The sequence below is a fragment of the Geotrypetes seraphini genome, chromosome 13, assembly GCF_902459505.1.
Source record: "Geotrypetes seraphini chromosome 13, aGeoSer1.1, whole genome shotgun sequence".
NCBI lineage: Eukaryota > Metazoa > Chordata > Amphibia > Gymnophiona > Dermophiidae > Geotrypetes > Geotrypetes seraphini.
In genome coordinates this window covers 66,283,654-66,308,944 of record NC_047096.1, presented here as the reverse complement: position 1 = coordinate 66,308,944, position 25,291 = coordinate 66,283,654, and the positions used below count along the sequence as shown (strand labels likewise).

The 25,291-nt window shown below is 46.3% G+C and overlaps 1 protein-coding gene across 1 annotated transcript; it reads left to right on the top strand.

Annotated features, from left to right (window-relative positions):
* Window positions 1-40: 40 nt before the first annotated feature.
* GJD3 (gap junction protein delta 3) lies at window positions 41-15,104 on the top strand. The gene is made up of 2 exons (XM_033917288.1): window positions 41-487; window positions 11,093-15,104. Exon 2 carries the CDS (start codon window positions 11,115-11,117, stop codon window positions 12,000-12,002), a length of 888 nt encoding a protein of 295 aa, XP_033773179.1. The 5' UTR covers window positions 41-487; window positions 11,093-11,114; the 3' UTR covers window positions 12,003-15,104.
* Window positions 15,105-25,291: the final 10,187 nt, after the last annotated feature.

Below are 25,291 nucleotides of genomic sequence, written 5' to 3'. Positions count from 1 at the left end.
CGCGAACCCCTCCCTTCCTGGGCACGTGTATAACGCCCGCAAGTGACCCTGCCTGACCTCTCCCCCAAGAAAAGGGTCAATAATCCTGTCTGAAGGAGCTGATCGAGGGAAGTTACTATTTAACTCGAGGCAGACGATTTTATAGCTAGATAAGAGTGCAGAACTAGGATTCGCTTCCAAATAGTTTACCTTTACGGGAGACGGAGCAGTGCCCCCCCCTCCCCCCCCCAGCAACAGAGCCCGTGGGCGGGGAGGCGAAGGGAAACTCCAGTCCCAGCCCAGCTCCTAACCCAGCATGAGCAAGAGCCCTTTCGGCCACTTGGCGCCCTTTTCTCTTCGGTGGAAGGGGAGTTTGGGCGTGGGACGGAGGCACCGCTGGGCTCCGGAGTCACTGGCCCTTTCGTGGTCTTCGGAGCGCCCCCTCTGGCGGAACTAAGGCCGGGGGGGAAGCGGACCCAGCGGCCGGATTCCGGCCTCAGCCGTGCAGGTAAGATGGGGAGGGAGGGATCGGGGGGGGGGGCTCAAGCATGTAGTTGGTGTCCCCCCCCCCCGGATTTCTGCTTTGGGGGATAATAAGGTCTCGCGTTTTCTTCTTTTTAGACCCTTTTTATGTACTTGACGTGGAGCTTAGTGCTGAAGAGCACCTGGCGCTTTGCCAAAAAGAGGAGCCCTTGCCCTCCACTCGGAGTTTGGGGGTGGGAACCTCCAATTTCAAGGATCCTCCCATCCGAAAATCACAGCAGAGCTCGAGTTTTGTTTCCAAGCTCCAGTAAAACACTCCAGTGGCAAATAAAATGCTGGGGATAATCAAGAAGGGTATTACAACCAGAACGAAAGAAGTTATCCTGCCGCTGTACCGGGCAATGGTGCGTCCGCATCTTGAGTACTGCGTCCAGTATTGGTCACCATACCTTAAGAAAGATATGGTGTTACTTGAGAGAGTTCAGAGGAGAGCGACACGACTGATTAAGGGGATGGAAAGCCTTTCATACGCTGAGAGATTGGAGAAGCTGGGTCTCTTTTCCCTGGAGAAGAGAAGACTTAGAGGGGATATGATAGAGACTTACAAGATCATGAAGGGCATAGAGAGAGTAGAGAGGGACAGAAAGAGAGTGAGAAAGGGAGACAGAGAGAAATAGAGAGAGAGAGAGAAAGGGAGAGAGACAGAAATAGAGATAGATAGATAGAGAAAGATTGGAGGAACTGGGACTCTTTTCCCTGGAGAAGAGAAGACTTAGAGGGGATATGATAGAGACTTACAAGATCATGAAGGGCATAGAGAGAGTAGAGAGGGACAGAAAGAGAGAGAGAAAGGGAGACAGAGAGAAAGAGAGAGAGAAAGGGAGAGAGACAGAAATAGAGAGAGATAGATAGAGAAAGATTGGAGGAACTGGGACTCTTTTCCCTGGAGAAGAGGAGACTTAGAGGGGATATGATAGAGACTTATAGAGAGAGTAGAGAGGGACAGATTCTTCACACTTTCAAAAAATAAAAGAACAAGAGGGCATTCGGAAAAGTTGAAAGGGGACAGATTCAAAACGAATGCTAGGAAGTTCTTCTTTACCCAACGTGTGGTGGACACCTGGAATGCGCTTCCAGAGGACGTTATAGGGCAGCGAACGGTACTGGGGTTTAAGAAAGGATTGGACAATTTCCTGCTGGAAAAGGGGATAGAGGGGTATAGATAAAAGATTACTGCACAGGTCCTGGACCTGATGGGCCGCCGCGTGAGCGGACTGCTGGGCGCGATGGACCTCAGGTCTGACCCAGCGGAGGCATTTCTTATGTTCTTATGTTCCAATTCCCACCCTACCTCACAGTTGTCCAGTAAAACTCTCTCAGGGGGGGGGGGGATCCGTGCTTTATCCCCTTCCTCTCTCTGATGGGGATTTCCATATCCTACCCCAGTGTTCTCCTGTAAAATTCTGTCTCCCTGGTGGGTTTCCTCACCCTTACCCCAGAGATGTCCAGTCAAACTTTGCTCTCCGGTGGATTTCTGAACCCTATCCCAAAGCTCTCCAGTAAAACTCTCTCCCCCACTGGATTTCTGTGCCTTAACCCTTTCAGGACCATAAGGATCGTAGGCCAATTTTTGTGGTTTTGACGACATTTTTATGGTAAAAAGGGCTTGCAGATGCCAAAAAATTGATTTTTTTTTTTGTGAAATATCATTATTTTTTTTTTTAAAAAATCAAACTTCTGGCTTATGGACAGTGTGGCAAGTGAATCTTCTCGTCAATCTGGCAATGACGCTAATGAATGAATGTCGGAACCAGTTTGTTTACATAAAGGCAGTATCCTATGGAATCCGTACATATCAAATTTAGAACTGTAGACTATCCCAATCAAAACTTATAGGATTTTAAAGTTATGGGACAAATATGTCCCTTGGTCCTGAAAGGGTTAACCCACAGCCGTCCAGTAAAACTCTCTTTCTCTCCCTATTGGATTCCCACGCACTACCTCAGACAGGGCCAGTTTTACAGAAAGTAAGGTTGAGGCCCCTGATCCCCTCTCCTCCCTGCCCACCTCCCTTTAATCTCCCCGCCTGGCATTACTACTACATTAAAAAGCAACTTTAAATGACCTCTTCACACACAAAACACAGACAGACCTTTACCAAATAAACAGAACTTGGAACCCCAAGAAATTAAACTCAGCAAGAGAAATAAAACCAGAAGTGCACTTTTTGTACTGAACACACAGGGGTCCTGGGTCCAGGATCTCCTAAAATTAGTCACCTCCCTTGCTGGTGGGGATCCCGAAGTCATGCCCGTTGAAGACCACCTTCTCTGGCCTAGCAACCAGAAATTTCCAAGCTCTGCACCTAGCAGAAGGGTTCCTGATCTGCCACCAGCTGCCGAACTTGGTTCTGGCTAATGGACTGGAAGAAGATGTCTTCAGCTGTAGGATTAGAAAATGACACGGGGACAAAATTTTCCCTGTCTCCGCAGAAACTCAGTTTCTCCGTCCCTGCCCCAATCCTGTATGCTCTGCCATAACCACACAAGCCTCAAACACTTATGATTTAAAAAATGTTTGAGGTTTGTGCAGATGAGGACAGAGCTTCCAGGAATGGAACAGGAAAAGAACTCTGGGACGGGAAGAGAAAATGAGTTCCCTCAGGGATGGGGAAAAATTTGTCCCCTTGTCATTCTCTATTTGAGATCCCTCGTCAGCTTAGGTATTCATATTTTGGATCTGGGAAAGGGGCATGGGGAAAGGCAGGGAGAAAATTTGGCGCTCACCCATAGGCTGTCTGTTAAACCACTGAACACAATAAAACTCTGTCTCCCCAGTAGAGCTCTACACCTTATCCCAGAGGTACAAAGTAAAACTCTTTCTCCCCAGAGGACCCCGCACACCCTACTGCAGAGCTGCTTCATTTGCCTGGTCATCTTTGAAGTTTGACTCCCTCTTCCCCATCGCTCGAACAAGTTGAGATCCACACCACCATATTACATATAAAAATAAAGGATCCCATCTGTCTCTGTGCAGTAAAGTACAAACAGAGCATTTGGAGATAAAGCAAAAGGATAGGGAGAGGGGAAGAGGCAGGAAACTATCTGTTCACATGAAAATGAAAGTGTTAAAACTCTGACTTGAAGAGCACAAAGCTCAAGTCTACACAAAAATATCCTGATCACAAAATATTATCTAACCAACGTGTTTAAACAATGGGTTATGAGGAAATGGTACCAAAATAATAAATCCTCCAGCCTGGAAATGTGCGTTATTCTGGTGAGCTTGTTCATCCTGGAGAAACCCTGAATTACTAGAGGGTGGGAGGTTTTTTCTTGAATCAGGAGAATAGACTGTGGAATTTGTTGCCGGAAAAAGTTGTCAAGGTAGTTAGTATAGCTGGTTTCAAAAAGGGTTTATGTGAAGTACCATTTGTGACCCCCATGTGGGGGCAACCCACGGTTGGGAAGGGCTGGACCACCTATTAGGCAAAGCTAGAAGGTCTCCTAGGGCAGCAGCATCTTGGGGATGGGGGAACAGCAAAGGGCAGTTGCACTGACATCAAATACTGGAGGATCTGACAGCCACACAATGAAGCATCAAATCATTTGTTACCTGAAGGAAGAGAGTTTTCAAATGCCCAATTTATCTGGGTAAATGACTTTTGGAATTGCCCTCGCTTTTTGTGTGTTTGTGGTAAGACACACACACACACACATCAAAGTGTGTGGTGCAGTAGTTAGAGCTACAGCCTCAGCACCCTGAGGTTGTGGGTTCAAATCCCATGCTGCTGCTTGCGACCTTGGGCAAGTCACTTAAGGTTTCAGGTCTATTAAAAATTTGATATACCGCCTTATCAAATATGAAAGCAGTTTTACATAGTATAGATAGATAGAGTGTGAGTTCACTGGGACAGGCAGGGAAAAATGCTTGAGTACCTGAATATAAACCACTAGGCTCTAAGTGGTATATAAATACTAAATAAAATAAATTTAAAAGTGTTGTACTGTGGGGGAAGGAGGCAGATAGAAACATAGGAGCCTGAAAGTTAATGAGCAGGGATGGGAGTGATAAGGATGAAGGTTCACCTTGGGTACTGCCCAGTATCCTTGCATTGGCCCCTGATCCAGGTAGACTGGAGAAAGGTGTTGCTTATTTTTAAGGGAAAGGAAAGGATAGTAGATGGCTTATGGTATTTAATTGCCTTCATTTTTCTCTGTTTCCGGGTATGAACTTAAGTAATGGAATTGACAGAGGCAGAAGTACCTCGTTTGTTGATTCTGGTCCTCAAAACCCATGCCTCAATAAATTGGTTTAAATCTATAAGCTAACTAAAAGGGAAAGTGAAAGATCACACTGAATTATTTAAATCAAAATTCAGGAAGTGATTCCCAGTTTAGCTAAGTAAATCTTAAATGAACTTGTATTTTCTGTAGGTGGGAGGAATAAAGACCTCAATTATAAAGGTCATTTTACACATATGATATGCTTTGTTTTGACATAACATCAATGAGCAGAAAAAGCCTCCTTTTAAAAATTAATATAGTGGGGCTAATTTTCAAAACACAAAGGCTTCTCACCAAAACGTCCAAGTGCTGATTTTCTGGACTTCTTGCTAGGCTTCTTGTTCACTGAGCATCCAAAGTTCAAGTGGGTGTGTTGGGGGCGTGTCATGGACAGGCTTTGAGCGTGCTCAGCACTTTGACGTTTTACGGTGATAATCAAACCTTTCCCAAGACGTCTAGGGACTAGATGCACTAAGAGGATCGGTAAGATCATGTGGGTCTGTACCAATCCGATTTTTTGGCCGATTCAGAAAGAGCTATTGATGCACTAAAAAGTTTACACGCTAATTATTCATGCAGATATTCTTTGTAATCCCTCACTCTGTCGTCCAATTGACTAAAGTGAGAGCGACTCTCGCACATGCGCAGAGCCAACAGAGGAAGCCCTGAAAGCTGGCAGGAAACCTTATTATTTTTTAAAATCTATTTTTTTATGGGCGCAAAGCTATGCATGATACATATGCACAATATCTGCCCCATTTAAAAAAAAAAAGAGGGGGAAAAATCCCCCCCCCCCCCCGCCGACAGCCCTCCCCAATAAACAGCACTGGGAAGATTCCTCCTCCCACGCTAGTGAAAAACAATAGAAGAAATGTCCATGCCTTTTTTGGGGGGGAGGGACGGTAAGACATGTTTCAGGGGAGCAGGGGGGGGGGCATATGGCAAGGGAGTGGGCCTTTAGTGGCAGGAAGGAGTGGGCATCACTCCTGCCATATCACTGCTGTTGGGGGGGGGGAGTTGCATTGTCAGGAAAAAGTGGGCAACCTTCCTGCTGTTTATGGGGGAGTCACATTGTCAGGAGGGAGTGGGCATCCCTCCTGCCAATTTTCTTTCACAGTGGGTGGTCTTCCTGATGCCATGTTCTTTGGTTTGCCGGGGAGGGCCGTCATCGGCAGGGGTGTGCTTTTTTTTCTAATGGGGCAGATATTGTGCATGTATAATATGCACAGCATCTGTGCCCATTTAAAAAAAACAACTACCGTATTTTCACGCATATAACGCATGCGTTATACGCGTTTTTACCTACCGCGCATACCCCTCGCGCGTTATACAAAAATTTTTTTACATAGTTCCCACCCCGCCCGACGCCCGATTCACCCCCCCCAGCAGGACCGCTCGCACCCCCACCCCGAACGACCGCTCGCACGCGCTCCCACCCGCACCCGCATCCACGATCGGAGCAAGAGGGAGCCCAAGCCCTCTTGCCCGGCCGACTCCCCAACTCCCCGACAATATCGGGCCAGGAGGGAGCCCAAACCCTCCTGGCCACGGCGACCCCCTACCCCCACCCCGCACTACATTACGGGCAGGAGGGATCCCAGGCCCTCCTGCCCTCGACGCAAACCCCCATCCCTCCAACGACCTCCCCCCCCAAGAACCTCCGACCGCCCCCCCAGCCGACCCGCGACCCCCCTGGCCGACCCCCACGACACCCCCACCCCCCTTCCCCGTACCTTTGGTAGTTGGCCGGACAGACGGGAGCCAAACCCGCCTGTCTGGCAGGCAGCCAACGACGGAATGAGGCCGGATTGGCCCATCCGTCCCAAAGCTCCGCCTACTGGTGGGGCCTAAGGCGCGTGGGCCAATCAGAATAGAGGAGAGTCGGGGCGGGTGAAAGGACAGTCAGGCAGCATGCGCGGTATACCCGTGAGCGCGGTATACAAAAGTTTTTGTACATAAAATCGTGGTTTCTGCGCGCTATACCCGTGTGTGCGTTTTACACGGGTGCGCGTTATCTGCGTGAAAATACGGTAGTCTTGACCAGTCGCTTTTTTTAATCGCTAAAAGCGATCACATTTTTTTTAGTGCATCGGGAAGCCATGTTAAAGCATCAGTTGCTCTACTAGTTTGCATGGCATATTAATGAGCTTATTTGCATGGTCAAATTGGGGGATGAGTGATCGTACAGAAAACCAGGCATTGGTTTAATGATGATTGCTGGCCTAGGACACAATTTAGACATCCCGAGCCAGACCGGTTTTAAAAGCGTCTAAGTTCTAAAAAGGTACCAAAACTGACCAGATGGCCACTGGAGGGATTAATTACTCAACCCCACACCCCCCCCAAATGGTCACTGACCCCCCTCCCACCCCCCCAAAGATCCAAATGAAACAGTACATACCTGTCTTTAGAACAGCAGCACCTGATGTAGAAAAGCCTAGCAGAGAAACAAATGCATAAGAACATAAGAATTGCCCCTGCTGGGTCAAGACCAGTGGTCCATCATGCCCAGCAGTCCGCTCATGCGGCAGCCCTCTGGTCAAAGACCAGCGCCCTAACTGAGACTAGCCCTAAATGCGTACGTTCTGGTTCAGTAGGAACTTGTCTAACTTTGTTTTGAATCCCTGGAGGGTGTTTTCCCCTATGACAGACTCCGGAAAAGTGTTCCAGTTTTCTACCACTCTCTGGGTGAAGAAGAACTTCCTTACATTTGTACGGAATCTATCCCCTTTCAATTTTAGAGAGTGCCCTCTTATTCTCCCTACCTTGGAGAGGGTGAACAACCTGTCTTTATCTACTAAGTCTATTCCCTTCAGTACCTTGAATATTTTGATCATGTCCCCTCTCAATCTCCTCTGTTCGAGGGAGAAAAGGCCCAGTTTCTCTAATCTTTCACTGTACGGCAATTCTTCCAGCCCCATAACCACTTTAGTCGCTCTTTTCTGGACCCTTTCGAGTAGTATCCTACCATGTCCTTCTTCATGTATGGCGACCAATGCTGGATGAAGTACTCCAGATGAGGATGCACCATAGCCCGGTACAGCAGCATGATAGCCTTCTCTGATCTGTTCGTGATCCCTTTCTTTATCATTTCTAGTATTCTGTTTGCCCTTTTCGTCACCACCACACATTGCATGGACGGCTTCATCGACTTGTTGATCAGAACTCCCAAGTCTCTTTCCTGGGAGGTCTCTCCAAGTACTGCCCCAGACATTCTGTATTCGTGCATGAGATTTTTGTTACCTACATGCATCACTTTACATTTATCCACGTTGAACCTCATCTGCCATGTTGATGCCCATTCCTCGAACATGATTATGTCACATTGCAGATCTTCGCAATCCCCCTGCGTCTTCACTACTCTGAATAACTTTGTATCGTCCATAAATTTAATCACCTCACTTGTCGTACCAAGTAGATGTCTGGAGTAAACTGGTGGGCAGTGGAGTGAACCATAGAGAGGGACAGACACCCAGGCATATCCCATTCTAACCAGTACTTTTATGGTGGAATGTGTAAGCCCACCAAAACCCAACTATACTTCCATATAGATGCCACCTGGAGCCATAAGGGCTATTGGGATGATAGACAGGTGGGGGGGGGGGGGAGTTTTGGTGGGCTCACCATACATTATAAGGGGGTTATGGTGAAATATGAACCTGACACCCTTTAGGTGAAGTTCACAGCAGTGCCGTCTAAGGTGCCCTACTGCTTTGCTGGCATGTCTGTGTGGCCAGTGTAGTATAAATAGTGGCCCCCCACCTACATACAAATGGCTTCGGTTTGGACGTTTAGAACTTGGACACTTTTGTGTTTGAAAATGGTCAAAAAATATAGGTGTCCTAACAACCAAGATGTCGAAATAGACCATGTTTGAAAGAAAAAAAAAGCTAGTAGTCTTGCAGGTTGAAAATGGACATTTTCTCCAACTGATTCTTGGATGTTTTTCTCCAAATGTTCAAAGTTGGACTTGGATGTCCCATCGGAAATGCCCTGGTATATTTTGCATTAAGTAACTTACAAAACCACAGGTGCATATAATAATAATAATAATAACTTTATTTTTCTATACCGCCAACAATCTTGAGACTTCTAGACGGTTTACATTGAAGAGAGCTGGACAGTCAGCGAATTACAATATGCAGATAGTCATTGAATTATAGTATACAGAATCATAAGATATAGTGAATTACAATATACAGATTGTTAGAATTTGTCAGTGGTGAGTCAGTTGATATTGTGTACCTGAATTTTCAGAAAGCATTTGACAAAGTACCCCATGAAAGACTCCTGAAGAAATTAAAAAGGTTATGGGATAGGAGAAAATATCTTGTTAAGAATTTAAAACTGTTTAAAAGACAGAAAACAGACTCTAGGGTTAAATGGTCAAATATTTAAATGGAGATGGGAAAATAATGGGGCTCCCCAGGATCTGTACTGGGGACCATTACTTTATAAATGACCTGGAGGCAGGGATAATGAGTGAGATAATCAAATTTGCTGATAACACAAAGTTATTAATTCACAAGAGGATTGTGGGAAATTGCAAAAGGACTTTACAAGACTGGGAGACTGGGCATCCAAATGGCAGATGAAATTCATTGTGTGCAAGTGCATAGTGATTCATGTGGGAAAGAAGAACCCCAACTATAGCTACATGGCGCAAGGTTTGACCAATGCTGCTTATGGTCCGTTTCCCCTCGGCTACGGTTTCCTTTCGCTACTCCAGAAACCTGCTTGCTGTTGTACTAGGGCTGGTCATGCTTTGGGCACCCTTTTGGCCATTATTCATTTTTAAAACTGGTGCCACTTTATGCTGTTTTTTGGACATCTTGAAAATATCCCCCAGGGTGAAATTAGAAAAGGTACAGAGAAGGGCGACCAAAATGATAAAGGGGAAAGGCTAAAGAGGTTAGGGCTCTTCAGCTTGGAGAGAGGTGATTGAGAAGATACATGAGCGTGATCTATAAAATCCTGAGAAGAATGAACAGGTATATGTGAGTTGCTTGTTTATATTCTCCAAAAATTCAAGGACTAGGGTGCTCACAATGAAGTTACAAAGTAAGTAAATTTAAAATAAATTGGAGAAAATATTTTTTCACTCATCGTATAATCAAGCTCTATAATTCATTGCCAGAGAATGTGGTAGAAGACAATAGGTTTGGGCAAGTTCCTGGAAGAGAAATCCATGAATCATTATTAAGAAAATCATGGCATAAGCAGCATGAAATATGTTAATTAGGCTGTTAGCATACATTTTAATTCAACCTGCACTATGGGCTAGATTCACTAACCTTGATTGCGTGGCTGATCCGTGGCCGATCCCTGCAGGCCTGACGAATTCCCAAAACAAAAACATTTAAATGAGGGCAATCGGAGGAACCACACGGATCGCTAGTGTGCGATCCCGACGCATGCGCAGACCATCTGAAGATGGTCTGCACATGCGTCTAAGACCCATCTGAGCCACAACTTTTTTTTTTTTTTTATTTACTTTACTTACTAGTCCAGCGAGCCCGTGGTTTTAACCCGCTTTAAACCCATGGGTTAAAATCACGGGCTCGCAGTGCAGGGAAGTGCAGGAGAGATTTGGGGCAGAGCAGGGTGGTGATTTGGGGCAGCAGGCAGGAGAGATTCGGGGTAGAGAGATAAATATTGTCGGAGCAGCAGAGAGCAGGGTGTGCAGAGAACAGGGCTGCAATGGAGCTGGAGAGTTGGAAAGGACGTTTGCAACTGGTCCCCAGCAGTCGTTTATTGGGTTGATCGGCCAGCCCAGTCGGTTTGCAAGATTTCATTACTGAATCAGGTCCCTGCCTACTTTACATGCTGTTCCCCTCATTTGCATGCGCGGATCGGAATCGGATTGGCAGAGAGGTAAGTGAATCAAGCCAGAGTAAAATCGGGTTGCAAACCAATCGGTTTGCTTAGTGAATCTAGCCCTATGTCTTCCCACATGAGCTAACACCCATGCCCAATTCCACTCTGCATTGCTGGATGCTTAAAACCTGTGTGGCCCCACTTTCAGTACTTGTTCCTTTGTCATCTGTACCCAGTGATCCTGTCAATCAGCTCTAGCCTGTACCCATTGCCTCTCAGTGCTTTACCTGTGTTGTGCCCATTGCTTTTTGCTGCTGCCTCCGTGTGGTACTCAGTGCTTGATGCTTGTGGTACGTCTGCCCAGTGTTTCTAGTTTCTGCTAACCCTAGGCTGTTCCTTTGTCCTGCGTTTGGGGGTTTCTTAGACAAGCTTCTGTTTTTCCTTGTTAGCGTAGTTATGGGCTCACCCTTATCCTGTCTCCAGGGCCGAGAAGTGCCAGTCTCATTGATGCCTTCTTTCCTTTGCAGGGGGGCTCGTGGTGGATCTGCCATGGGGGAGTGGAGTTTCCTCAGCTCCTTGCTGGACTCTGTGCAGGAGCACTCGCCCATGGTGGGCCGCTTCTGGCTGGTGGTGATGCTTATTTTCCGTATATTAATCCTGGCAACCGTGGGGAGCGACGTCTTTGAAGATGAACAGGAGGAGTTTGTGTGCAACACGCTGCAGCCAGGCTGCCGACAGGTGTGCTACAACAAAGCTTTCCCCATCTCCCACTACCGTTTCTGGGTCTTCCACATTGTGCTTCTCTCGGCCCCTGCTGTGCTGTTTGTCATTTACTCCATGCACCAGAATACTAAAATTGCCCAGGAGCAGGCGAGAGCTGTAACAGAAGAGGGGAACCAAAAAAGAAGCCTCCCTTGCCACACGCTTCAGCCAAACCAGCGCCTCCAGCACATCCGTAACTTCTACATAGTCAATGTGCTTCTGCGCATCCTGGCAGAGGCGGGCTTTCTGGTGGGCCAGTGGATGCTTTATGGATTCTGGGTGGAAGCCCATTTTGTCTGCAAGACTGAGCCCTGCCCACACACAGTGGACTGTTTTGTCTCCAGGCCCACTGAAAAAACAATCTTTGTCCAATTTTACTTTGTGGTGGGGATCATATCGGCTATCTTGAGCCTCGCTGAGCTCGCCCACCTCCTCTTCAAGGATAGATGCAAGAAGCAGGCGTCGGCCACTTACGAGCAAGAGAACTGGACCAATAGGGAGCAAGAGAAATCCTGCCAGTATCTGCTGCAGGCACTCCCTGGAGGACCTGGAGAGAGTCACTCCTTGTCAAATCACTACGGCCTGAACGCTGTACTCCATGGAAAGTCAAAGACCTGTGCTATCAGCAGCAACAAATCTTCCAAGTCCGTAACCAGGGGAGACTTGACAGTGTAGCCCAGTATTCTCCTGCTGCCCTTGGCATTCAGTACCTGTAGGTAATAGTTCCATGGGAAGGGCTGAGCAGGGCAATGAGGGTAGTAACTCTGCCAGGGGTTATTACCTCTAGCCTGATTGAACAGAGCCTTTTCTCCATCCTGAGCTCTCCAGGCTAGGCACTGAGGACTCCTGCCTGCTTGGAACTGACTTTTCAAGTTTTTCTAAGCTGGGACATGTTTGAAGTAAAAATGAGAGTCCCGATTCTTCAAAATTCTTATTTTCCAATTACCCAGGGAATGCTGTACCCATGACTACAGGTAACTGGAGTCATGTGTGGGTGACAGAGGGCTGCCCTCATTCGGCGTCCTGATGTTACAGAACAGCATGTTGACATTGTTGCCTCCTGGTGGTTTGAGAGGGAAAAGCCCGGTTTCTTTTCTATCATACTTCTTAGGGGATGAGGGCTTTCCCAGGTTTTTCTTTGTTTCTGACTACTTTCCCAATGCACTCCCCCACCCCCAAGGTTTGTGTTCAGAGAATAGAATTCTCCTCCTCCCCCCCCCCCCCGCAGTTGTCTCCAAAATGGGTTAGAGACCTTTTTCCTTCATATATTTGGTACCCTTTTTACTCCAGTGGTCCAAGTGCCACCAGCCCGTTCCAGGCCAAAAGTTAAATCCTTAAATCGAAGATTTTTCAGGGTAAGTGGTCATGTGAGGCTGCCTTTGGATCACGGAGTCCATAAGGGACTAAGGAGCTCACGACAATATATGTAGAAGGAATTTTGTACATGCCTGGGATGTCTTCTATGGTTCCTGCAGCATATGAGTGACTACCTGGAAATGTAGTCTCTAAGTAGGGTTACCATATGGCTCCAGAAAATGACTTTCAATGGAAGTAAAACCCGGATATCTCAATCTGTTCTCCTTCTTCAGGAGCCATATAGTAACCCTTCTCTAAGGGGTCCTTTTAATAAGCAGTGTTAGGCGCTGACATGTGCCTGTCAGAGTACACAAAATGCGTTCTGCGGTAGTTATGAGGTATATTTTTGGGGTGGAATTCCTGCGCAAATCAATTAGCACACAGATAACATGGGAACCCTTACAACCTACAAAATAAGTAGCAGTAAGTAGTGGCGCTGACTTTGTGGGGGCGCAAGCACCCGTCTTCCTCTCTGCCCCCTTTTCCTTCCCACTCCTCCCCCCACTGCACATGCTTTCACTCCCCCCCCTCACCGTACCTCAAGCTCTCCGGTGGCACGAGCAGCAACGCCAACCTGCGTCGGCTCTCCCTCTGACGTCACTTTTGGGTCCTGCACCTAGGAAGTGACGTCAGAGGGAAAGCCGACGCGGGCAGCAATTGGTGAAGCTGTTTGCACCGGGAAAGTTAAAGAGACACGGGGGAAGGGAAGGGGTGCGCGGAAGGAGCCGGGGAAGGGCACCACTGCCCTGGCCGCCTTTCACCCTTGCTACGTCACTGGTGGTAAGTGCTCCATCAGTAATTGTTTTTAAAAATGGTCATGTGCTAATCGTAATATTAGCACATAGCCATTAAATAAATAAATAGAAAACGAGTGTTTTTGTGGCCATAGTCAAAATGGCCTTAGCGAACAGGAATGACCCATATCATTCCTTACTTTCCTGTTGAAATGATTAAAATCTGATGTGTTAGGAATGATTGACTGGATTGTATACAGTATATGGTTATTATGTTGTGAACCTCCTGACTTTTAGTGTAGGTGGGTAATAAATGTGGAATGTAGTGTAAGGTAAATTAATTTGTTACCACAGTTTAGTAAAAGGGCCCCTAATGTGGCTCCTGCACTGTTCACATTTTCTAGGACAAACAGGAAGACTTTAATATATGCATTTTTTAAGATAAATGTAAGAAATGAACGTTAATTGTTCTTTTCCTTCTTTGCCCCTTTATTCCGCCTTTGACTGTTTTGATTCAGGCATAAAACTAGAGAATATTGTGATGTCACCACTGGCCATTGTCAAAGTATTCGGCCATTGGTCAGCACCCTATGATACATACACTGGAGAATTTGCATGCCCATGATTTGACAATGGCTTGACTGACTTCAGTGTCTGAGGATTCTTACCTCCTTTGTTCTATACGCTCTAGACAGCAGAATGACATGTGGTATTATAAGAAAACTTCCTAGACTCATTCTGCTCATCTGCAACCAATAAGATTTTCTGGATAGCCACAGAAAATGTAAGAATAGTTCACAGGCAAATTATAAACATTTATGTGAACTTTCTAAAAATGCAGCTGTTAAGCCATGCTCTAAAACCCAGGATAAATGCACATTGGATTTTAAAGAGTCCAACCAGTGACAGGTCAACAGCTCAGGGTGATACTCCCAGACAACAGGATGGCCCTTGTCAATGTCCTGTACTTTGGAAGTTATTTTGCTGTATGGTGCCTGAAACTAAAAATGGGACTGTACAGCCTGGAAACCTAATCAGATGTGAGCTGGAAGTCACAGGGAACAAGGAAGCCTCTCACAAGGTTTCTTTAGTTCATAGGCACTGCATGAGTTATGCTTATCTTTAATGTAATGTAGTTTGAGTGCAAAGTGCTGTCTGTTGCACTTCATGTCCTGTGGCTCAGCCAACTACGCAGTACTGGTAGGGCAGCTGGAAGGAAGCCAGATCCTGAACCTTTATTGGTATCTGCTAGTGCTGCCCGATCCACGATTCAAATCGAATCACCAATTCAGTTTGGCTTAATTGATTTGAATCTGTTTGTTTTGGTAAAAAATCGGACTCATCGATTCAGGCTTTCCCTCTACCGGGGTGGGAGCTCCTGGGGTCGGTGTCATGCTCCAGGAATTCCTTCCTCTTCCGGCAGCCTTCACATCCAGCCCTCTCCTTGCACCTGCACCCCCTTCACCTTCCCCGCAGCCCTTTTCAGCGACTTAGCAGCGATTAAGACAGGCTGCAAGCATTGGGGCCTTCCCTCTGGGAGTCCCGCCCGCTTTGTTTTAACTTCCTGTTTCCGCATAGGCAGGGCTTGCAGAGTGACGTCCCCAACGCTGGTAGCCTGTCTTAATTGCTGCCGAGTTGCCGAAGAGGGCCGCAGGGAAGGGAAAGGTGAGGGTGCAAGTGCAAGGAAGAGGGCCAGATGGAGGACTCCTGGGGAAGGGAGATAGAGGAGGGAAAAATGTCATACTGGTCTAGGGGAGGGTGGGTGGAAAAATACTGGCTATAAGGGAAGAGGTGGGGGGAGTGGGTAGAAGGGAGAATTCTAGATACAGGACTTTCTGGGGAGCGGCAGCTGGGGGGGGAGGGAGAGAGCGGAAGGAAAGATGCCATACTGGGCTGGGTAGAGGAGGGAGGGTGGAAAGATACAGGCTACAGGATGCAGAAACAGTCTTCATATGCACTACTGCTGCCACTCTGTATGATGCCAGTTTTACATTTATATTTAATGTTCATTTATTTTCTGTTTCATTCTTTAAATTATTTTAATTTAAAGCAGATTTTTCAATGAATGAAGTAGTGTGGTTGCTTTAATAATATACTTAGGCACCTAGAAATAAGGGTCAACAAGGAAGTTTTAGGTGAAACCTTTTTTATTTGACTGACTTCAGAGAGTTGTACACTAATCCACCCCCTCCCCCTCCTTTTATGAAGCCATATTAGGAGGTTTTTTTTATTGCCGGCCATGACGCTCATAAAATTCCTATGAACAATGGAGCTTTTACTACTGCGGCCTGCAATAAAAGTCCCTTATGCGGCTTCATAAAATTGGGGGTAACGTAGCTGCACTTAAATTGTATGTTCCATTATACACAGTGGAACTTTATAATGATAGTAAATCCCTTCTATGCAGACATATCACAGAGAGCTAACTAAAATGAAAAAGGACTTCAAAAACTTGGGGAAATGGTCAAAGATCTGGCAACTCCTCTTTGTATTTCTGCACCTCAAAAATATAAAAGACCAAATGTCATTTTAGGGGGTAGTGGGGGGTGGGAAGGAAGAACTAGCAGGGTTTAAAAAAAGATTGGGATAATTTCCTTAAGATGGACTTGGGAAAATCCACCGTTTATTTCTAGGATAAGCAGCATACAATCTGTTTTACTCTTTGGGATTTTGCCAAGTACTTGTAACCTGGAAACGGGATACTGGCCTTGATGTACCTTCGGTCTCTCCTAGGATGGCAATTCTTATGTGAGCCAAGTATAGGACAACCAAGCCTTTGTGACATCACTGAGACTGGCTCTTAAGTATTGGTGGAATGAGGCATTATGACATCACTATCTCAGCTCTGGAATGTTGCTACTCTTTGGGTTTCTTGAGATCTGGGTTGGCCACTATTGGAAACAGGATACTGGGCTTGGTCTGTCCCAGTATGGCAACTCTTATTCTTATGGGTCTGATGTTTAAAATACCTCTAGTTCGCCAGTTAGATGTGACAAAGCAGATAGGAAGGTTAGAGGTATGAAGAGAGGTTTATTACCAATAAAAAGAAGGGAAGTAAAATTACCTTTCTGTAGGTCTCTTGTGAGAACTAGAGAGCTGCACGGGAACGGGGATGACGGGGATCCCGCGGGTTCCCCCTTTGGGTCACGGGGGATCCCGTGGGGACGCCCCCTAGGGTCGCGGGGATCCCGTGGGGACGCCTCCGAGGGTCGCGGGGTTGGATCGCAGCGGGGTTGGTCGAGCCGCGAGGGTAGTCTCCTTCTCCTTACCTGCCCTGTCGCAGCACACATCCGAACGGAAATCTTCCCGATGTCAGCGCTGACGTCGGAGGGAGGGCTTAAGCAAAGCCCTCCCTTCCTCCGACGTCAGCGCTGACATCAGGAAGACTTCCGGTCGGCTGTGTGCGGCAGGGCAGGTAGGGAGAAGGCAATGGCGTACGAAAGAGGGGGGAGGGGGCGGTCCGCCCCGGAGAATGTGTACAGCCAGTCAGGTCCCCCGATCGACCGACAACAGGCCCGGCCGACAAACCTCCCTGCCCTGTAGCCGCGAATCTAAATTACCTCTTACAGCAGCTTCACTACTCCAGCTGCTGTAAGAAGGTAATTTAGATTCGCGGCTACAGGACAGGGAGATTTGTCCGACCGGGCCTGTTCTGTTGTCGGTCGGGTGCAAAAGCGCCACAAAGGTGGAGGCAGGGAGGGAGGAAAGGTGGAGTGGAGAAGAAAAGACGCTTAAGGGGGGAGAAGGCCGCTGAAAGCACTGGGGAAGACAAAGGGGTGGAAAAGAACGCTGAAAGGACATGGGGTAAACGGGAGGAAGGGGGGGGAAGGACCCTGAAAGCACTGGGGAAGACAAAGGGGTGGAGAATGCCACTGAAAGGACATGGGGAAGACAGAGGGGGGAGAAGGCCGCTGAAAGGACATGGGGAAGGCAGAGAGGGGAGAAGGATGCTGCCTGACAGGACATGGGAAAGATGGTGGGGGAGAAGGACACTGAAAGGAAATGGGGAAGAGGGAATGGGAAGAAGACGCTGGCAGAGAAGAAGACAGAGGTGCCAGACTATGGGGGGAGCAGAGGGAAAAAGATGGGTGCCAGACCAATTTGGGAGGGGGAAGAAAGGGAGAGGCACAGTAACAGAGCAAATGGAAGACACAGAGAAGAGAGGCAGTGGATGGAAGGAATTGAATGAGAACATGAAGAAAGCAGAAACCAGGCAATAAAGGTAGGAAAAAAATTATTATTTTTTTTTTTTTTTGCTTAAGGATAAAGTAGTATATTAGTTGTGTTGATAAAAATTTATAAACATTAGAGGCTCTGGTAGAAACCCGTTTACAAAGTATGTATTCTTCCCAATTAATATTTCCAAATTAATAAAGTCTTTTTGCTTATTTTTAAATGGGTTTCTACCAGAGCCTTTAATTCAGTAGCATAATTAAATTAAATAACTATTTCTGTAGTTTATAGGGACAGGCGGGGACGTAGGGGATTCCTCGCGGGGACGGGTGGGGACGGAGGGGATTCCTCGCGGGGACGGGTGGGGACGGAGGGATTCCTCGCGGGGACAGGTGGGGACGGGTGGGAGTCCTCACGGGGACGGGTGGGGATGGGTGGGACTTTGGCGGGGACGGGTGGGATTTCTGTCCCCGCGCAACTCTCTAGTGAGAACCCCATCCCAAATACCAGGTTCAGTTCTAGAATCCACATCTACAAAAGGGCATTCAAATGAGGGATACAGCATTGGTGCATGAATTTGACTAGGAGAGAGACCAGAAAGAGCGAAAGAGATAAAGATACTTTTTCAAAAGGGAGCAAATAGAGGGAGATAACACAACCATACAAATATCTATCAGGATTCAGCAAGCTAACTAGAAAGAAACATTTTCCATAATCCAAAGCAAAGGCTTCTCATACAAATGGAAGTTCAAAAGGAACTAACACAATACTTTTTCATGAAGTTTCAAGTTTATTTAGGTCTTGATATACCGCTTTTATAAGCAAAGCGGTTTCCAGTTTATCTAATATAATAAAGCCCTACGCGCGCATGCGCACTCCTACCTGCGTGCTGCCGTTTTCCGTGCGCTGTAGGGCACCGCAGGTAGGAGTGCGCATGCACGCGAATCCCCCGAGGAGGATGTCGGCCGCGGCGGTTGTCGGCGGCTGCAGGCTCGGCGGCGGGTTGGAGACGCACCGATCCTCGTTCCCCCTCCCCCCAGCCGTCAAGAGGAGACGTGAGGTAAGAAACGCTTCCTTCTCTCCCCCCCAACCCAGGCAGAGGCGCAGCCGACAAACGTCCCCAGAGCCAGAAATGAAACGTCGAGGTCATCTCGCTGTGGGAGGGACAGATGGGAGGGTCAATGGGGTCGGCTGCACGATGGCGGGAAGATGGAAACAGGCTGATCACCGTTCTACTGCACAGGGGGGGATGGGAGGGAGGGAAATAAAAATGCCGGGTACTACTGTACAGGGGGAATGGAAGGGGGGTAGAAATTTAAAGATGCTGCTCATTGGGTCTACTACACAGGGGGATGGAAGGGAGGCAGGCTGGCTTCGGGGGTGGGGTTGGGTCAAAGTCTGGAAGGCAGTGAGGGGGACATAGGAAGGGGCACTGAGGGCACTAAGGACACAGGACAGAGGCATTGGGGCACTAAGGACATGGGAAGGAGGCACTGAGGACACTAAGGACACAGGACGAATGCACTGGGGGCACTAGACATGGGAAGGAGGCACTGGGGTTCTATGGCCACAGGATGGGGGCACTAAGGACATGGGAAGGAAGCACTGGGGGTACTATGGCCACAGGACGGAGGCACTGGGGGCACTTAGGACATGGGAAGGAGGCACTGGGGGCACTAAAGACGTAGGAAGGGGTACTAAGGACATGGGAAGGAAGAACTGGGGGAGAGGATACTGCTGTGCTCATCCACGTGGGAACAAATGATGTAAGCGGACGGAAGTATGACAGGGAAGAGATGAAGGGCCAGCTCCGCTCACTTGGAAGACAGCTGAAGATCAGGGAGGTGAAGGTGGCCTTCTCCGAGATCCTCCCAGTACCAAGAGCGGATGGAAAGAGACAAGGGGAATTGCAAGCTATTAACGCCTGGATGAGACGATGGTGTGAAGAAGAAGGCTTCGACTTCGTGCGCAACTGGACGGCGTTCTGGGGGAAAAGCAAGTACTATAGAAAGGACGGACTACACCTCAACAAGGAAGGAGCGAGAGTATTGGCAGGCAACTTGAAGAGGGCCATCGAGAAGGCTTTAAACTAATAAATAGGGGAAAGCCGACAGTCGACCACCAGTCGATGGCACGGACGACAGGATGCCCCGATGTAGGAACAATGGGCTACTACTCATACACAGGAGAGGACGATCTCACAGCAAATAAGGAAGACAAGGCAGAAAGGGACAACTCAGACATAGGAGAGGAAGACCGCACAACAAACAAGGGAAACAACACTGGAGCGGTTAAGGATACCGTGAAAGTAACAGTAAGGACAGCAAAGAGTAGAAAGTCCATAAAAGTAACTCGAAGAGAACTCAAATGTATGTATACGAATGCTAGAAGTCTAGGAAACAAAATGGGGGAACTAGAGACAATAGCAAGAAATGATAAGTTGGAAATCATTGGCATAACAGAAACATGGTGGAATGAAGAAAACAAATGGGACACAGTACTTCAGGGATACAAACTATATAGAAGAGATCGAGTAGGGCAGAAAGGTGGAGGTATTGCCCTATATGTGCAGGAAGGAGTAGAATCTGTTGAAGTGGCTACGATGGAAACGAAAGAGAAGCTAGAGTCCCTCTGGGTCAAGATTCCTGGACAAAACAGTGCAGCCACGAAAATTGGCCTTTTTTATCGTCCCCCGGGACAGGCGGATGAAACTGACTTAGAAATGATAGAGGAAATCAAACGAGAATGCAAGACGGGCAATGTAATAATATTGGGAGACTTCAATTTCCCGAGGATAGACTGGAAACTAGGAACCTCCAACTGCGGCAAGGAGGCCAAGTTCCTGGAGGCGCTAGGGGATTGCTTCCTGGAACAAATGGTGAAAGAGCCGACAAGAGGCAACGTCACCCTGGACTTGGTGCTAAATGGCCTCACGGGACCGACAAAAGAAGTAGAAGTTACGGTACCGCTGGGGACGAGCGATCACAATGTGATCATCTTTAAGCTTGACATCGGGAATAGAAAAAGTACCAAAACCTTAACCAAAACCTTTAACTTTAAAAAGGGCAAATATGATCGCATGAGAGCCATGGTGAAACAACGACTCAAGAAAAAGGTGGATAAAATTGAAACAGTAGACCAGGCATGGTCCCTACTGAAAAGTACTATCACAGAAGCACAAAACCTACACATTCCGAGAATCTCCAAGGAAGGGAGAACAAAAGGTAAGGGAGAACCGGCATGGCTTACCAGACAGGTGAAGGAAGCCATAAAAGAAAAGAAGGACTCTTTCAAAAAATGGAAACACATCAAAACGACCGAAGCATGGAAAAAACATAAAGACGAACAGAAGAAATGTCACAAGGCGGTGAGGGATGCCAAAAAGGACTATGAAGAAAAAATAGCGCAAGAGGCCAAGAACTTCAAGCCCTTCTTTAGATACGTGAAAGGGAAAAAACCCGCAAAAGAGGCGGTGGGACCCCTGGACGACCAAGGAAGAAAAGGGTACATTAAGGAAGATAAACAAATTGCGGACAAACTAAATTCCTTCTTTGCGTCTGTCTTTACGGAGGAGGATACTGCAAAAATACCAGAGGCAATGAAAGTGTTTAATGGAGTAATAGAAGACAGCCTCACCACAGTTGAAGTGGAGTTGGACCAGATATACTACCAGATCGACAAACTTAAAAGTGACAAATCCCCTGGACCGGATGGAATTCACCCGAGAGTCTTAAAGGAATTGAAGGTTGAAATTGGAGAGTTATTGCAAAAACTCACCAATCTGACAATCAGAACTGGACAGATACCAGATGACTGGAAGATAGCGAATGTCACGCCAATTTTCAAAAAAGGATCGAGAGGAGAACCGGGCAACTACAGACCAGTGAGCCTTACGTCTGTCCCTGGAAAGATGGTTGAAGCACTGATCAAGGATAGCATAGTCCGGCACTTAGATACACACGACTTGCTGAAACCCAGTCAACATGGGTTCAGGAAAGGGAAATCATGTTTAACGAATTTGCTTCAATTTTTTGAGACCGTGAACAAGCAAATTGATAGTGGAATGCCGGTGGACATAATTTATTTGGACTTCCAGAAAGCATTCGACAAAGTTCCGCATGAAAGACTTCTCAGGAAACTACAAAGCCATGGAATAGAGGGAGATATACAAAGGTGGATAGGCAAATGGCTGGAAAACAGGAAGCAGAGAGTGGGCATAAATGGGAAGTTCTCAGACTGGGAGAAAGTGACTAGTGGTGTGCCCCAGGGCTCGGTACTTGGGCCGATTCTATTTAATATATATATCAATGACCTGGAAGGCGGAATATCCAGTGAGATCATTAAGTTTGCAGACGACACAAAGCTATGCCGGGAAATCAGATCGCAGGAAGATAGCGAGGAACTCCAGAGCGACTTGTATCAGCTCGAGAAATGGGCAGAGCAATGGCAGATGAAGTTCAACGTGGAGAAATGCAAAGTAATGCATTTAGGTAGTAAGAATAAGGAACACGAGTATAGAATGTCAGGAGCAACTCTGGGTAAGAGCGAACAAGAAAAGGACCTGGGTGTACTGATAGATAGGACCCTGAAGCCGTCGGCACAATGTGCGGCAGCGGCAAAGAAAGCAAACAGAATGTTGGGCATGATAAAGAAAGGAATCACGAGTAGATCAGAGAAAGTCATAATGCCGCTTTATAGAGCAATGGTCAGACCACACTTGGAATACTGTGTACAACATTGGTCTCCCAACCTAAAGAAGGATATAAAACTGCTGGAGAGGGTGCAGAGACGAGCAACGAAACTAATAAGAGGTATGGAGAAATTGGAATATGAGGAACGACTCAAGAAACTAGGATTGTTCTCCCTTGAGAAGAGGAGGCTGCGAGGGGACATGATAGAGACGTTCAAAATACTGAAAGACATCGATAAAATAGAGCAGAAAAACAAATTATTTACATTGTCCAATGTGACACGGACAAGAGGACATGGTTTGAAGCTAAGGGGTGACAAGTCCAGGACAAATGTCAGGAAGTTCTGCTTTACGCAGCGAGTGGTGGACGCATGGAATGCTCTTCCACAGGAGGTTATTAAGGAATCCACTGTGCTAGGATTCAAAGGCAAATTAGATGCACATCTCCTTATGAGAGGCATAGAGGGATATGGGTGATTAGAACAATCAGGTGTATACCTGACTGGGCCTCCGCGTGTGCGGATCGCCGGACTCGATGGACCATGGGTCTGATCCGGAGATGGCAGTTCTTATGTTCTTATGTTCTTATGTAAGGACATAGGATGGGACAGTATGGACATAGGAAGGGAGCCACTGAGAGACAGGCAGGCATGGCACAACAGAGAAATACAGGGTGCCAGGGAAACAGAGACAGAAAGAAAGATAGATAGGGGGCCAGAGAGAGACAGAAAGAATGACAGACAGACAAGACAGCGTCCAAGGAGAAAGAGACAAAGAAAAAAAAAACCCCAAAATAGACATCTACTCTAGCACCCGTTAATGTAACGGGCTAAAATACTAAAACGTTTTTTTTTTTTTTAATATAAAATAGAGGGAACAAATTCACATTTAGGAAACGGACGTAACATGATACACATGGGCAGATGGGGAGGATACATTGCTTAAAATAAAGGGGAGGTAAAGAACAAAAGGCATAAAAGGGATCTATAATGTCGGGCCTGATGTCTGAGGTTTTTGAATAAAGGATTAAGTATAAATCTCAAAAGCATCTCTGAAAAGAAATGTTTTAAGATTAGATTTAAAGTTATTGGGATTCTTTTCTTGTCTCAGTGTCAGCGGTAAAGCATTCCACAATGTGGAAGCGGTTACAGAGAAGATTGTTTTCCATGTTGTATCATAGAATAATTGACGAATTGAAGGGACCACTAAAAGAACATAAGCATTGCCCCTGCCGGGTCAGACCAGGGGTCCATCATGCCCAGCAGTCTGCTCCCGTGGCGGCCCCCCAGGTCCATGACCTGTAAGTGATCCTTTACCTAAATCTTGTATTCCCTATTCGTTTAGTGTCCTGTATAGTTACCCTCTATCTGTATCTTTCAATCCCCTTCACCTTCAGGAAATCATCCAATCCCTTTTTGAAACCCAGTATTGTACTCTGTCCTATCACCTCTTCTGGGAGCTGATCCTGAGATTTAAAGGATAGCGTGTTATCAAGGATCACTCCTAGAATTTTAATGTTTGGTACAAAGTGAATTGGGATTGATTTGATGCATATTGGGGATGCAAGGGTTTCATTTTGATCCTGCGAAAACAGCATACATTTGTTTTTTGAAATATTAAGAGAGAGAAGATTTTTGCAGAGCCAGTCATACACTAGATGTAATTTTTGATTAATATCCATGATTTCCACATGATTATGGCTATGGACTGGATTTGGATATCATCTGCATGGGCATAAACTGTAAATCCTACAGATAGGGCGATGGTTAACAATGGTGCTAGAAACAAGTTAAATAGCATGGGTGAAAGAATGGATCCTTGTGGGACCCCTGAATCTTGAGAATATGGCTTTGAGGATGAGTTTTGAAAGTGAACTTGATATTGTCTGTCAGAAAAGTAAGAGATGAACCATTTAAGAGTGACTCCAGAAATTCCTAGTGTTTCAAGACGGTTTAAGAGAAGCGTATGATTAATTGTATCGAACGCTTCCTTTAAATCAAGTGAAATCAGGAGAACCGATTTTCTTTGATCCAAATAATTTCTGAGCATTGTGATTAAGCCCAGAAGGGATAGCTCTGTTGAGTAATGTGGTCTAAAACCAGTTTAATTGGGATGCATTGCATTTGTTTGCTCAAGGAATGGTGTTAATTAATTAAAGACAATCTTTTCTGTTAATTTGACGAGATAGGGAATATTGGCTATAGGGCGGTAGTTGTTCCAATCATCAATATTTCCAGATAGGTCTTATTTTTGCTAATTTCCAGTGAATGGGCATGGTATTGAAGAGAGGCTGTTGCCAATCATGGATTGAATGAAAGGGCCAAAGACAGAGAAATATCTTTTAATTAGGAAAGGTGGTAAAGAATGTTCTAGGACTCCTGAGCTATTGATGGAGTGCATTGTTTTTTCTATTTCCATCAAAGATGGTGTGTTAAAGTTAGAAAATGTGCTAAAAGAAATGGAATGGGAATTGTCTGATGATGTGGTTAGAGACACTGGATTTGTAGAGATTATGGTGTTACGTATAGTAGTAATTTTAGTTGAGAAATGGTTTGCCAAATCCTGTGCTGAAAGAATGGTGGAGGAAAGGGATGAGTTGCTGTGTTACCTTTCATGGTAAGTGATTCCACTATAGCATACCAAGGCTGAAGTGTTTTTGGCTGCAGAAATTTTTTTGTTCTAATAAGGTTTTTTTTGTTTTCTTGGATTTGTTTTTTTGAAAATAGTGGCTTTATCTAGGTAATGGCGAAGTAAACTGGGCTGCGATGACAGTGCCAGCGTCTTTCAAGAGCACAAACTTGGCATCTCAGTAGCATGAGTTCTGGTGTGAACCAGGGCTCTTTTTTCAATATTGTAAAGGAAGAATTTTGATGTTGAATAGGGGCTAGATCATCGAAGAGTTTTTGAGATGCATTTATCCATGTTTCTATCTGTGTATTTATTGATAATGTTTGGAACTTTGTTATATTAAGATCAAAAGAATCTACAACAGACCCTTGATTTAGTTTAGT

Coding starts and splice junctions, on each gene's coding strand:
- GJD3 (XM_033917288.1), top strand. CDS start 11,115: ATGGGGGAGTGGAGTTTCCTCAGCTCCTTGCTGGACTCTGTGCAGGAG.